Source organism: Euwallacea similis, chromosome 17 (genome assembly GCF_039881205.1).
Source record: "Euwallacea similis isolate ESF13 chromosome 17, ESF131.1, whole genome shotgun sequence".
NCBI classification, from domain to species: Eukaryota; Metazoa; Arthropoda; class Insecta; order Coleoptera; family Curculionidae; genus Euwallacea; species Euwallacea similis.
The window spans coordinates 781105-796614 of record NC_089625.1 but is presented as its reverse complement, the minus strand read 5'-3'; the positions used below and the strand labels follow the sequence as shown (position 1 = coordinate 796614).

The following is a 15510-nucleotide window of genomic DNA, read 5'->3' as shown; positions in this document are numbered from 1 at the left end:
CTTCAGATATTTCATGTAAATTTTCATCACACCATAAGTGGTTATTACGAAAATTCCATATCGCTTTTCTTGAAAAACTCGCTTCATCGGTAAATAGAATCGACATCAGTAATTGACGGATTTCCACCAATGTATGCAAAAGCCATTAACAGAATGCAATACATGGAGGAAAATCAGCAGAAAGAAGTGCTTTAACGCATTGTATGTGGTATTGTTACAACAAATTATCCTTAAGAATGTGCCAAACGATCCTATTACTTATATTCAAAGCATCAGTAATTTTTCGAATAAAATACCTGGATCTTTTTTAATAATTTCAGCACATTCTCTTCCAGGTCTACCGTTTTTGCTGTCCTTGGCCTTCTTAATCCTGCATTTCGTTTTAATGTGCCCGTTTTATGAAGGCGTCGATGAATACTTTCGAAAATTTTTCTATCTAGAGCAATACAGTCAGGGATTCTTTCAATCTACAACCGCCTAGCTTCTAATGCATTGCCTTCAGCAAGTCCATAAATGAAGTGCATGTCGATCATCTCGGCATTCATATAGTGATTCATTATAAAGGATTTTAACAAATTCGACAAATACAAAATGATTAATCACGAGACGCATTCAAATTTACATTACCATTTAATTTAAAATCTAGCAAGTTAGTGAATAAAACAGTTATTTTTAGTTAAATTATTTGCAAATATTCCTAAAATATTTGAAAATGTTTTTGTATGATAAATGGACATGCAATAAAATGGTTTTTATTTTTTATCGCGTAAATGAAGCAAAACGACGAAAATTCAAGAGACAAAAAAGTTGTATTTTTAGTTACTTTATCCCAAAAAAATATAGAAATTTAATTAAAGTCAATGGCGTACTTTCTTTTGTCAATAAAGGTTAAGATGTCCTTCCCTGACGCCACCGGATTTAATCATTTTAATCTAGCTAGGGCCAAATTAGCTCCTCATTACTACAAACGATGTTACCAAATTTTAAAAAAATCGGTCACAAGATATTTGAATTATTTTTCAAAAACCGTTATTCAAAAAAAAATTTAACACCCTGTATCTTGGAAACAATGCATTTCCGGACCTATGTTTATAGGATTTCTTTTACAAAATGACCTGAGAAATCACCCCTTTAAATATTGTAGCGGCTTTTTTAAATACTCTGTACAAATGTTAAGTTACTGTTGTGTTAAGGCACTAAATTTGCAAGTTTGCCGAGTAAATTTTGTAATTTCGTGCATTCATACAGATTGATTCGTTTTTCTCTTACATATGAAAAAAGTGATAGAGCCAAAAAGTGACTAATAACCCAAAACAGGTCTGTTGAGCGTTATTAAAAGGTCAATTGCAGAAAAATTACTCCCGTTCAGTGTGGCTAAACCGAAATGGGCAAAATAAAGCTATTAAAGAATAAAGATTATACAATCTCAAATTTAATTAAGAACGTGTTCTTTTATTCAACAATGACAGCTGATTTCATAGTTTGCGCTTTTTCTCTGACCGATAGATGTGGCATCGTATTCTATAATCCCAACACTTCAACTATTGATGTACTCTATCAATCGAGCGATTTTTATGATTTACCGTTTAGTACCAAAGTTAAAGTTATCGTAACTGTTATATAGGGTGCCCTTGAAATGACTATGCAACGCTTGACCAAAAATAAGACGTTTTAGGAAAACTTACCTATCTCCAACGTTGTTTAATCTTGCCGCTACAGAGCGGTAAAGTTCTCAAATTAATATCATTTTTTTAAAAATAATTCCTAACAATTTTATGAATTTTCATCAATTTTGAAACTAAGTGTTATTTCATAAAATGGCCTGTTTTGACATAAGTGGGATCTTTTTTTTAAATGCGTGAAAATATTAAAAATGGCTTCTGGTTCGTAAATAAACGTTTATATTTTTGTTACCCCCTGTATGAATGACTTTAATTTTTTTCTGGCGCAAGCTGATTTTATTTTGACACTTTTTTGTCTCTTGTAAAATTTTCACCAGGCATACAGTTGCTCTATAAAAAAATATTTACAATACACTGCGTACATTTTATATGCCGATAAATAGAAATGTTTGATCAAGCATTTCAGGGACACCCTGTATAGTTTCCGTTAAGTGGGCAATGTCATGCCAACGGGTCTGGTCAGTGATGATTTTCATCGAAGTGCATGGATGAATAAAAGAAAGCGCCCTAAACTTAAAATGTCAACAATCTATTACCTTAATGATGTCTTGTAATGACGACATACTGCCTATGCTAGCAGGATCGGGCGACGGAGACGTATCCGAAGGTCGTGGCAACGCCGGTGGCAGATCGCGGGGACGCGGCGGTGCCGCCCTTTTGGCGCCATTGTAGACGGGCGGTGCCGGCCGCAATGGCATAGGATTTGAGATTTCTAGGTGTGGTCTCGACTTACCCGAAGAAGGAACTGGAGGTAAGGGTGCTTGTTTCGTGGGCTGAAAATAAAAATATATACAAGATTTCTCTATCAATATTTTATCCGGGGTTTAAAAACTCTATTATGACAATCTAAAACATAAGAATTTCAGAATTTTGCTTGAATCATTCGAATCTGGCAAAGAAATAAATAACTGTTAGAGAACGACAGAAACAATAGATCGTACTGTGTACATATACTGTAAACACAATGTTGCAAAATGTCCATATCAAAAATAAAAAATAAAAAAATCTGTAAAAATACGACCGGAAATAGATCGGCATCAAAATACAGGATAAAAGTTTGAAACAGGTTTTCAATATTCGCTTGGCAGTTTCTAAAGTTAAAAAAACATTTAGTTCACATTTAAAGAAATTACTGTTCAGTAGCAAAGATAAACGTGACATGACATCTCAGTTAGAGTTGCCAATTTATGGGGTAATAATTGTTTTCGTGTGTTCCAATTTTAATCTGTGTCTTTTCAGGAGGTTATAGGAAATGGCCAAATAAGACGATTTTATAACAAAACATTATTTGAGAAAATCATATTAACCAACTTGTACGGTATCAAGCATTAATTTATCGTTTTTTGCAGCTTTTCCACTTTTGAGATATCAACTAGTCTCTAAAGCCAAATAAAAAATGTGCAACATGACATTTTTTGAAGAGTCAGACCCCTTTTTACAACTTCAAATTTTGTGACAGACCCACTGACATTTATTAACTAAAATTTTCAATGCTCTGTTAATTTGAAAATCTCTTTGTTTCCTAATTTTTACAAAATTTTGCGAAATATTCTTGGGTAGATATTATGAAGTTTGTAGTACCTACTACTTTTATTTTCAATTCACATGTGCGACTCTGCCCTTGGTGGCACAAAGAATTTAAAAATTTAATATTAAGTGACAATCTAATTAGCGATCCAAATTTAAAATTTTTATACTTACCATGTTTTTGGAATATAAACAGAACTTTCGAACAGGACATCTCATTCAAGAATACACAGGACGATATCTGTGACTTTCCTTGTATGATTTCAAACATTTCAGATAGCCATATTATGTTACAGATACTTTTGAAATGGTATTTTTGGTTTCTACAAAGAAAAATACGTAGAACAGCTATCTTGGATTTTTGAATTGGTCCAAGGAACCCCAAAAATATAGCCTTATTTCGTCCTAGATAAGACATCCTGTACATAAATGTTTGTAAGCGTCTATAACGGTTAATTTGTTAATACGTTGTTAACTTTAACTACAATATAATTTCAAGTATTGGTTAGAGTTTTTGTTTTAGTGGTTTTTCATATTTTTACTGGGTAACCGAGATACTTACCCTGGGCTGAGGCGTAGGTGGTCCATATGAAGCTTGATCGGGAAGTTGGTCGACAAGGCTCGTAGTTAAATCGATCAGTCTTTGTTGCTGGATACTATCGCCTGGCCCTACATGGCTAATATGATTAAAATTCGTCGGTGCCGATATCAGCTTAGAACGCCTATCCGTATTTCTGTGAAAATAGATAAAAGTAATATTACTTTATAGTTTAAACTGAAGCTAAGCGCTTACGTCCTTGTGGATCGATTTCCCTCTCTAATTGAAAATCTCCTCCTTGGTTTTTGTACCACTCGGCCTTCTGTATCTAAAGCAACTATGTTCTCCAAATTTAATAACTCTCCTAGCAAATAGTTTAATTAATTAGATTTGTACATATTATGGATCAGATACGTACTTTGATGGACATTAGACAGATACAGGAGATGCGGTAGGTCGTGCAAGATACACAAAGTGAGACTCCCGCTATCGTTTAAGGGCTTTGCCCTTTTGATATTAAGAGTTTGAACCCATTCTCCGGTCGCGCAATTGAATATGTCTATGTGGGTTTCGCTATAAACTACCAGATGGCCGTCTCTATAACCTAAAAAAGAAACATTCTATTTTATAGCCTTTCGCCTGGGTTGGTCAGGTTCTAAAAGCCCTTAAAATCACCAACAATTTTTTTTTTATTTCCAAACTTTCAAAGCATCTCAAATCAAATTTCTATCATATCTATAATTTCTATAATATCTGTAAAGAAAAGGCAATTAATCACAAAAATAAGGTTTAAGGTTAAATTGTTACAAAGGCGAAAAAATATTTTTAAAAATAACTTACTAATGGCAGTGGGCACCGCGGGATACATAATCTCTCGATCTCGGGACTTGCGACCGTGCTTATCGACGTAAGCAGCCAAAGTTCCGAATACCAACAGGTACTCTCGCCTCGGAAGTTCTATCACTCTCAAGGCGTCCACTGCACTGCAGGTTATGGTGGCGTATAGAGGATTTTCTGGGTGTAGCAGAGCTAAAAGTGCAAAGAGTGTTAAATATGTGACTTACTTAATTATAAGATAAAAGTTTTACTTACAAATACATACAAATTAATATAACATTGAAGCTTGCCGACACATTTTAATATATAAAATAGTGAATCTGAACAAAAGTCAAGAGATGACTTTCACGCAGTTTTAATTACTATATCATGAAACCGTACCAGATTAGTAAAAAAAGCTCTTTACGGGCTATATTATATAGACTCATTGCCTTAAAATAGAGGAAGAAGTAATACTCTCAAGTTTGGTCACATACTTAATTAACACTCTGCATATTATTACTAAACTACTTCGTTTAAATTTCGATAGAGGGAGTATTTTAAAGTAGATTCAAGGAAAAAAAGGATTTTCATTATTTTTTATATGTGTTCCAGAAAAAATTGCTTTTGACGACGGAAATCCCTCATAAAACCACCTTTACCTACCAAAACCACAATAGGAGATTTGAAAAAGAAAAAAATTCATTATTCACTCACAAATAAACGAATCTCCGCTCTGAATATTATATACAGTGAAACAGGATGGTGATCCAACACACAGCCGACCATCTGAAAGTATCTGAAGCGCTTGAACGCTAACTGGGATGCCGATTTCGTGTACTCTTTGGTGTCTCGTTCTCGTTCTTGTTATTTCGTAAATAATGATTACTGAGGAATTCTAAAAAATGCACTTCTGCATAGAGAGAAAGCTAATGTTTTGGCACACACTATAATATTACTTGTTTTTTTATGGCAATACACAAACAGAACGTCAAAGGAGCTCGTAGAACAGGGCCAACAGTTAATACTGCACATCCCTTGCTTTCCGTCACTTTAATCCATTCTGTGTCGTCACCGTCTAAAGCTCTTATAGGCACTAATCTCACTTGACGCTGTTTGCCACTAACCACAACCTGAAAGATAAAATGTTACAAAATCGTTTCACATAAGCGACACTGTCATACAATTTCCGATTGTACAGTAAACGGTAATCGACTTAATGTTTCGTAGGATTACTAAGATAGTAATAATGGTAACACTCTAAAAAGGCGCCCAGTATTGGCTGATCTGCTTTATAATACCAAGACTTCACTAAACGAAAATTAACATTAAAAGAAAAAAGTTTCTTATGGAAACTTTTTAATGTTGCCATACAAGACATTAAAGTTGCAAAAAACAAAGACCCTAAAGTATAACATGCAGTCCAAACTTAAACTAAATATATCAAAAATTGGGCGTTAGTGAATATAGATTTACGTAAGAATTTTTATAGACATCTATCATATGGTGAATGCTTGATATTATAAAGTGTATTATATACATATATATAATATATAATATATATTATATATATATTATATATATATTATATATTATATTATATATACAGGGTGAGTTTTTTTCGATGATTAGTGAAGGGATCTTGGAAACTAGCGGAGTTACGAAATCAGTTAAATAGGGAAAGAATTGCAGTTTTAGGAGACCAATTTAAAGCCACTTTTAGTTTTTTGAAAAAGTCCATGGCTTGCTAGACATTTAGCAAAAACCGAATTTTGTCGATTTCTTTTAATCGATCTTGTCGTCTAAATAGTGGTTCTAGAGTGATTGTGTAAACACGAACATTGTAAATAATTTTGCCCCGAAAAAGATAAACTATCTAGATTTTTTTTGACAGCTGTCATTTTTGAGATATGACATAAACTTGCTTTTTTTTAAATGGAAAGCATAGTAGGTAATGAGTTATTTAAAAAGGTATTTTTTCATACTTTAAAATGATACCAATAAGCAGAAAGTTATTTTTCAAAATGGCGGACTTATAGCCTTTTTTAAATCCGATATTGCAATTTTAAGATAGTTGGCCATGAAATCTTTCGTATTGATTTATTATTTGCTTGACACTGACAGCTCGCATTATTTAAATCAGATATAAATTTAAGTTTTTTAATTGCTTCGAAAAGAATTTTTCAAAACGAGGAATTATTAGTAAATGCGCATAAGTTTTTAAAATGAATTTTTCAAACCTAGAAAAGAGGGATATAGTAGAGTGTTATATTCGGTGTAACTTAAACGTTGTTCGAGCTGCAGATCAATATTTTGAACAGTTTTTTGATCGTCGACAGCCTGCACTGTGTACATTTAGAAGGTTGTATGATAATCTAGGACTATACGGTTCCTTCAGTAAACAAAGGGACTCATCAAACAACATAAATGAAATTACAGAAACAAATGTGCTGGCTTGTATAAATCAAAATCCATCGGTTTCAACACGGCAAGCTGCAGAAGAAGCAGGAACTTCTCAGCGTACTGTTGTAAGAATAAATAACTTTCTGCTTATTGGTATCATTTTAAAGTATGTAAAATACCTTTTTAAATAACTCATTACCTACTATGCTTTCCATTTAAAAAAAAGCAAGTTTATGTCATATCTCAAAAATGACAGCTGTCAAAAAAAATCTAGATAGTTTATCTTTTTCGGGGCAAAATTATTTACAATGTTCGTGTTTACACAATCACTCTAGAACCACTATTTAGACGACAAGATCAATTAAAAGAAATCGACAAAATTTGGTTTTTGCTAAATATCTAGCAAGCCATGGACTTTTTCAAAAAACTAAAAGTGGCTTTAAATTGGTCTCCTAAAACTGCAATTCTTTCCCTATTTAACTGATTTCGTAACTCCGCTAGTTTCCAAGATCCCTTCACTAATCATCGAAAAAAACTCACCCTGTATATTATATATTATATTATATATATATTATATACATAATATACATATATTATATCGTATAGTCTGAGTACGTTTCCATAATAAAGATTTGTAATTACTCATTAAAATATTAAATACGTTTTTACCAGAGAAAATGTTTGATAAAAATCCTAATATATGTTGATTTACACTTACTAATAAATGCTCCTCACTAATATATTCTATTTGGAAGATCTTCTTCCCCTCCCCTACCCTAGCAATTTCGGTCCTGTCTAAATCTAGGCAGTAGAGACCCTCTTCAGTTCCTAGAAGTTAAATCACAATAATGTAAATGATTTTATACTTTTATTAACTTGAAATATCCAAGAAAACTCTAAAATCCATTAGAAATAAGTAACTGGGAATCATTATCCGTAAGAAGCATTTACCTAAAACTATCCGATCAGGATCTATTATAGCTGAACTTAGGGTATTCTTGAGCATTGCCAAGGAGTTGTCTATCAGCTCCCGAGCCAAAAGCACTGTGGTATTAGGCAAGTTGTTTCGTTTCATGATACGATGCAGTTCCGCCAACGCTACAACCCACTTGTTCTTTTCCGCCTCCGAATCTGCCAACATAAGCATTGAGTTTCTTGGTCCCGGTGGTTCCATTAGGGAAGTGGTAATCTGTGTAAAGATAGTTAAGTAAAGGCCACGTATAATGTGCTTCTATACAAGGTGAGTCGTAATTAGGTTCGAAGTTTATAAGGGTCGCTTCCTCCACTCAAAAAATTTTAAAAAGTCTCTATAGACCCTTATTTGAGGCCCAATTTTTTTATAGTACTCTATAATACACGCTCATGGTTAGAATTTCTACTTGTTTTAAAAGAATTCGGTGTGTTTCGGACACGGATATTTTTTGATCAAAATTTATAGAAATTTTAGTTAATGATTTCAGTAATAATGCGAAATTTTGATTAATGATGAGGAATTGGTCGAAGGAAAGCTTCGCACCGGATTATGACTCATCCTGTAGAGTGTCCCAAAAATGAGTAAAAAGTCTAACAGTTTAATTCGTTTAAATAGTTTAACCTATACATAACAAAAAACAAAAATAAAACAAAACTATTCTATAAAAATGTTCTCCAAAATGCTTCTTTTGCCCTTTTAAATGATCTCTTGAAGAGATTTTTTTGTTCTTAACTTTAGAATGGTTAAAATTACAATTTTGAAATGTTGGTATTTGCCTCAAATTTATACGTTATTTGTGATTCTGAACTAAAAATATAAACAACTGTAGGCGAAACTCTCACTTATAGAGATATTACATGAATAAAATGTCATGTTTCGCTGCAATTTGACTTTTAAGTTCATAAACATCAGTGTTGCTAAGATTCAAGTTTTCGAGAAAATCTATTTCAAAATTCAACGAGTAAATAAGTATTCATTTAAAACTTCAATTAATGAAAAAAACATTTTAGAAATAGAAGGTTTACAGGACAAATTTGAGCTATTTTGACGTGTAGATCAAACTGTTAGTTTCATTAGTAGATCAAAATTTTTTATATCCTTTTGGGACCCCCTGAAGGTTTTGTGCTAGGTTTCTTGAAAATGCAGAAAAAGAGATATAAATAGGCTTTGAAGGAACAACCACAATGCCAACTTGTTGAGAACTGGTTTATTATTCCTCTTCAGCATTTGAATTAACAGCCAGCGCGGTAGAATCAAAAAACCCAGCTGAAACACTTATTATCAACAAAACAAACCTTAAAAATGCAAGGGATGTCCTTTTTATTCGCATGAATGACGTCGGAATCTTTCACGCTGCTAACGCTAAACTGAGTGTCGCGCATATCTAAAACCTGTGCTACATGAACACTAGGTAAGGCATTGCGATCCGCCGATATGTCATATAGGAAGAGTTTAAAGTCGCAGACTACCACAAATTGACGGACCCAACCTTTAAAACAAATTTTTTTATTACAATCCCACATACATCTACTACTGAGTAGCTTAAATAATATTCAGTTAATAAATATTATTTAGAGATATTTATTCGCGGAGTAATTTTTTACATAAGAAAATATAGATATTCATTTATCATAATACTTCTTAACTTTCCTTACCCCTTTTTACACCGCCTTGTTTAGGAACTTTAACATAGCCTTCATAAGCTGTCCCTATTCCCCTAGTTGGGTCAATTCCCAATGGTCGTTTGGCTGAAATAAAATCACTATATATATACAAATATACAAATATAAATATATTCAGAATAAATAAGGGATATCTATGATATGTATTATAATCGATGTCGCAACGTGTATAAACCATCCTTTATAATGCATGTATGGTTACTAAGGAAATAATAATATTATGGGTATTTCAATTTTGGCATATTTAAAAAGTTTGACAAATTCATGATATTTGTTATACACACGTATAAATGCATTCAATAGTTGTAATATTGCTGCACTTGTAATTAAAAAAATTATATAACCTTTATTTCTTTAGACTAATAATGCCATCACAGAAGTGACCAAGAGCAATTGCAAAATTGGTTGAGTTTGGGGAAGAGATTAATATACTGCCTAACATAAAATTATGTACTATTTGATGTTCAAAATGGCTAGTGTTGTTGATATTTTACACGATTTGGTGTGCGATATCTACTAAACTTGTAGAAAACAACAAAGTCAACATACATGCGCTTGTAGAAAAAACACTGAAAACTTGTTACATAAATTATTATGACCATCGAACATGTGCGGTAAATGGATAGTGGATAGATTCCAGCTGCAAATACGTGCGGTAAAGTATTTTAATTCCTAGCAAAAAAAAACTTACTCTGATCAGGCGGTACCGGACACACTGAGGGAACATGTGGACAGCATGACGTATGACAGGTGAACCCGCATATCTCACACACCATGCCTTGCCGCATCAAACCCACCATCAATGACGTACAATGACTACACTTCGTCGGACTAGAAAATGTACGCACCAGAAATTGATGCGCCTTATGTTTCATTGAGGACGGAGACTCGTGCTGGAAATGAAGGAAACAGTCATTAAAACTAATCCAACAATATTCTTCTTCGCCCAAAGCTTACCACACTGACTTCTGACAAATTGCTCTTGGAACTCACTATACTAGGTGCTCTATTATCTTCGATATCACCATCCTCGGATTCGAGCGAACCTCCCTGGTACAATTGCGGCGGTACGTTATCATACATATTTTGAATGGAGGAGGAGTTAGTTTCCTTCAGGAATTGATCCAGGTATGACATTTGTGACGACGGTCGTTCCAGAACTAAGAAAGTGCAAAAAACGGACATCAGCTTAAACTGCAACGATAGTCGCAATCTTTCATGTTAAATTCAAAGTTATATTTTATATCATGAATATTCCGAAGGTCAAAGCTATTACCTCATGTTCTAGGTGATGGTTTACTTCTACACTCATGAGTTACTAAAAAGCTGAACAAAGTTAGCACTATTTTGATTACAAACTTTAACGAGTAGATAAAGAAGAAACACTAAGTTCATTTACTACATAAAATCAAATTTCCCAGAGACATAACTTGTAAAGTTAACATGAAAGACACATTTCATTGTTGCTGATGAGACATACGAATAGGATGAATGGATATTAATACTGTATTAAGATATGCATTAAAACGATGTAACACCACAAGAGCTATTAACAAAAAAACAAGACAAAACACTGGCAATTGTCTTTGGTCAATAATCTAAATTCAATAAATGTCTTTGTTTTTCACTAAATTTAACCGCATGTTACTTAATTCCATGCGTATCCCCTCTTATGGTTAACTCTGAAATCATTTAGAATATTGCTATGAGAACAGAGCATAGGGTTATCCCAAATCCGGTTTTAGAAGTATTTACAATTTTTTTAGTGATTATATTTACATATTTTTTGGTAAGTAATAAAAATTGTATTAGAAAATCTTTCCTACCCAAACGGTAACTTACGATTAACAAAGTATAACTATAGACTGAGTCAAACTTGTAGGGCAACCTATAGTTGAAACAATAAAATCAAAGGGTTTTTTGACATAGTAGCATGAAAAGTCGCAAAGACAAAAGGGGGGTTGAATGCGCAGCTTTGTGAGCTCAATTTCCTTTCAGTTGAATGGTTAATTTAAGTCAATGTAGCTGCATAAAAGATCTAAACAAATACAAAGATATTAGCACTCCAAGCAGTAACTAACAAGGGATCACTTAAAGCAAAAAAGGACTAAACATTTAGTACTATGGAAAGAATCTTTGACGAAACTTTAATAATACATTTAGTTCATTTAAAATATTTAACAATCTTTATTGGAATGATAATCGCACGGCAAAACTTGTAACATAAATAAATTCATTAATGCACCACAATCAGACATTAAGTTAACGAGTTTTAATTACTTACACTTGAAGATGTTGATCTTTAGGTTAAACTTAAATATTATAACTTAACACGAAAACCATAATTTTATTTTATAATTCCGAGTTTCCAAGAACTCAAATAGTGTGTTTGTTCTTTAATCTAATCATTACTGTGATATTAAAATATTTACCCTTCGACCCAGCACTGTGTCTGCTATACTTATCCCTAAGATTCCGACTCATCAATTTACCCTTAATTTTCAAATTTTTTCCTCTTTTTGTACAACATTTGCGAGTTTCTTTTTTTTTAATATGAAATAGTTACGATTTGTATATCCGTAATTTAGAATTCAAGGCGTCTCAAGCCAAATGGCCCAACTTGGTTTACTCTTTTTTAAGAAAAAATAAAAGCACGTCAACTTTGATGTTAAAGAGACATTTTTTGGTGAATAAGTCATTTTTTAATCTTCGTTCATCTATTCCTGAGGATTACTCCTTCAAAATTGTCAAATTAGAAGGGGGGTTGTGGTATATTTTTTTAAAGTATTTTTAATTCTATTTCCTCTAGAATTAAATAAAAAAAATGAACAATAATTTGCATTTTCCGAAAAACCAGCGGTTCATTCAAAATTATTGAATGACCTGTTGATACACGTACCACTTGTGGAATAAAAAATATGTTATTATTGAAAAACATGTGTTTAGCTACCACCACCCATAAAATTTCATTGAAATATTTCAATCCGTTTCGCAGAAATAAATAAATCTTGCTTTTTTCAATAAGATCGTAAAATTTCATACTTTCGTTACTTTTGATATTTCCGAAAAAATGGACAAAATAAAATGCTTATTTATGTTTAGCTTTATTTCTTGATTTTAATGTTCCCGTTTCACTGCCGACTCTCCATTACTACACCTTATGATATCTTTTTATGTTTTGCTATTATGAAAGAAAGAATGTATCAGAATAATTTTTATTTTATATTTGAAATTAAAAATTCAAAAAATTCTGAAAAATAACGTTTTCTAGAAAGACCATGCATATCTCCATTAAGCAAAATTGCTTAAATTTTAGTGGGGATAAACGATTTAAATTATTAACACATTCAGTTTTTAATAATTATAATGAAATAAAATATTTTTAGGAGAAAATCCACAAAGAATATTGGTACGCTTAAGCCATGAACTGATAAAATAAAAGAATACTTGTTTTGGAAAATTTAATTATGACGATATTTCTTACATACATACACACTACCCGAATTAACCTAACGCAACTTCCAGACCTACTACTGCAGTTCACAATGTTTTTTTGACCAACCTTATCCATGTCAATTTCTATGTATTTGTTCTATTTGAAGAGGTTTCTTAAAGGAGATTAGGACAAAAATATGTTTAAAATAATCTATATAAAAATATCTTTAAAAATTCGGATGAAACTAGCAAGAAAAGTACGTTTACTCAGATCCATAAAGTTGTTTAACTTTACGAGCATTTTGAAATAAGTAGATAATAATTCTCAGCTTTAAAACGAATATAGTTATTACTTAGAAACCAATATAGTGTGTCAGAGTTGAAGTTGAAAGAAAAAATTCAACACAAGAAAAAATGTTTTCATGTGTTGAATTTTTGTACGGGAATCAAGCGATTCTGGACATGTGTTTATAGAAATTCTTTTTTTCTTATTTTTACCGAAGTAATATCCTCTTAAATTTTATCATATGTTTAGGAGACACTTTGTTCACATATATGTATATGTTATTGACGAAACACAAATTCATTGTTCATGAAAACTATTGCAGATGTCGAATTTCAGAGAGAGTATCTTTTTATGTATAAATTTTAAGATTTGTCATTAATTCTATTAAATTATCAATAATAGTACATACAAAACGCCCTTGGACAAATGTGCCCGTCTTACAGGTTCATGCACAAAGGGCAGAAAAAGTTATGCAACGTTTAAAATTGTATTAATTTGTTTGGACACATTTGGAAATATAAATTAAAAATCATCCTTAGGAATTAACTTTGCACGCGCTACACAGAAAAACGAAGAATCGTTGGATACATGATTATACGAGGTTTTCGTTCTATTTTGAGGTCTAGAATATGGGGCTTAATTTAAAGCATATTTATGGTTTTACACAGTCCCTTTTGAGATTTTTTGTTGCTACAATTCACTATCTTCCCCAATTCTGTCTATATTGCACTTTTACCAATTATCTTCAAAGACTTATTTTTCAAGTTTCACACTTTTCGCTGCTCCTTTATTAATTCTTTCAATTGCTTCTTTTAATACAACTTGATGAAAATCCTCTGATACGTCTTCAACTTTTTATACTACGCTTATTTATATTTTTATAGAACTTTCTTCTTGTTTTTCCCCTTCCTGCTTGACTTTCTGAACCTATTAGACTCTAATGCTTTCGCGTTTTACTTTCATGGTATCCATGTTTTAAAAGTGGTTCCTATAACATCCTGTTACTTTTTTTTATCAGCTTTGTATTATTATTTTTAACTTTACGACGTTCCTTAATTTGACACAATAACATTTTCTTATAATTTAGGGACTTTTATATTTAAGGTTTTTTCCATCTCTAATGACTCACAAGAAGCATTCTAAATACAAGAAAACATCTATGCACTCTATGATCTATATAACGCGGCACAGCTTGAAATAGTACAGTTCACAATTTTTCCCTACCGTTAACCCTCGGGTATCACTGCTAGTTAAAAGAAATTCTATGATGTCATATTGACATCAATGTATTTTTTTGGTTATCGAAATATTCGAGGGTCAGGTATAGAAAAGTGAAGCTACATCTTAATGGAAGGAATAGGCCTTAAAGTTTAAAATTCTTGTCTCTAGTTGTACAGAGCATTTCCGATTTATAATGCCAAAATGAAATATATGATAGATGATACAAAAATTAGCCCAGTTTGATTGTTCCCGTAAATATGCAATTTTCGAAATTCGCGGTGTTAAGTTTAACACACCTGTACCAGATATGACATCATCGAATCTGTGGCCACTAATTGAAACTTTAAAACGATTATTTCAATTTACTACTTTTTTGTATATATTATTATTTAAATTACTATGAAATCGACTACTTCTGAGTTGAATTTGCTTTCCACAATAATCAACGTCTAGTCCTTTTCTCAAACCAAAATGATTTTAGTCAGGCGCCAACACAAACGTAGCTATAAATGAAAAACTAACCCTTCGGTACGTGACGTTTGATGAATGAAGAAATTCCTATGCTTGCTGCATGAAATTGTGAAAATATTATGAGAAACGCGAAAATATCACCGTGCCTCAGATTTTCATACATTCTCAACAATTAGGCAATGGCGAACTTAAGAGCTTCTCATAAAAATTAAATGCAGTAACTTTCCAAAAAGAAACCACGAAATATTTAAACTATTATTTATTCTCAGTTCAAACAAACTTTAACAACTTATCTGTCAACAAAACTGGGAAAAAACAAATCCATAAAAATCCAAATAAAGCGATCAAAAACATATCAACGTAATTAGTGTAGAGTTGTGTTGTGGCATGTAGCGCGTTAAAAATATATAGATGTGAGGTTTTTTGAGCAAGTATCCTGAAAAATAAGTTTGTACAAAAATCTTATTGTTAACATC

General features: G+C 32.2%; 1 protein-coding gene across 6 annotated transcripts in view; it reads right to left on the bottom strand.

The window, feature by feature from the left end:
* gek (serine/threonine-protein kinase gek) overlaps positions 1-15510 on the bottom strand; it is a 60762-nt gene that overhangs the window by 6883 nt on the left and 38369 nt on the right. For 5 of the 6 annotated variants that reach the window (XR_010752535.1, XM_066398187.1, XM_066398188.1 and 2 more), the window contains 14 exons: positions 15086-15130; positions 10579-10781; positions 10313-10514; positions 9595-9687; positions 9235-9428; positions 7918-8155; positions 7685-7794; positions 5523-5696; positions 5281-5461; positions 4588-4776; positions 4166-4351; positions 4003-4111; positions 3772-3943; positions 2219-2455 (listed from right to left, as the gene is read on the bottom strand). Coding sequence is in view for 5 of the 6 variants with exons in the window: in XM_066398187.1 (XP_066254284.1) it covers positions 2219-2455; positions 3772-3943; positions 4003-4111; positions 4166-4351; positions 4588-4776; positions 5281-5461; positions 5523-5696; positions 7685-7794; positions 7918-8155; positions 9235-9428; positions 9595-9687; positions 10313-10514; positions 10579-10781; positions 15086-15130 (2333 nt within the window). In the remaining variant the exon portion in view is untranslated. The remainder of the gene's footprint in view (positions 1-2218; positions 2456-3771; positions 3944-4002; positions 4112-4165; positions 4352-4587; positions 4777-5280; positions 5462-5522; positions 5697-7684; positions 7795-7917; positions 8156-9234; positions 9429-9594; positions 9688-10312; positions 10515-10578; positions 10782-15085; positions 15131-15510) is intronic. The other variant, XM_066398186.1, reaches the window with a different exon arrangement.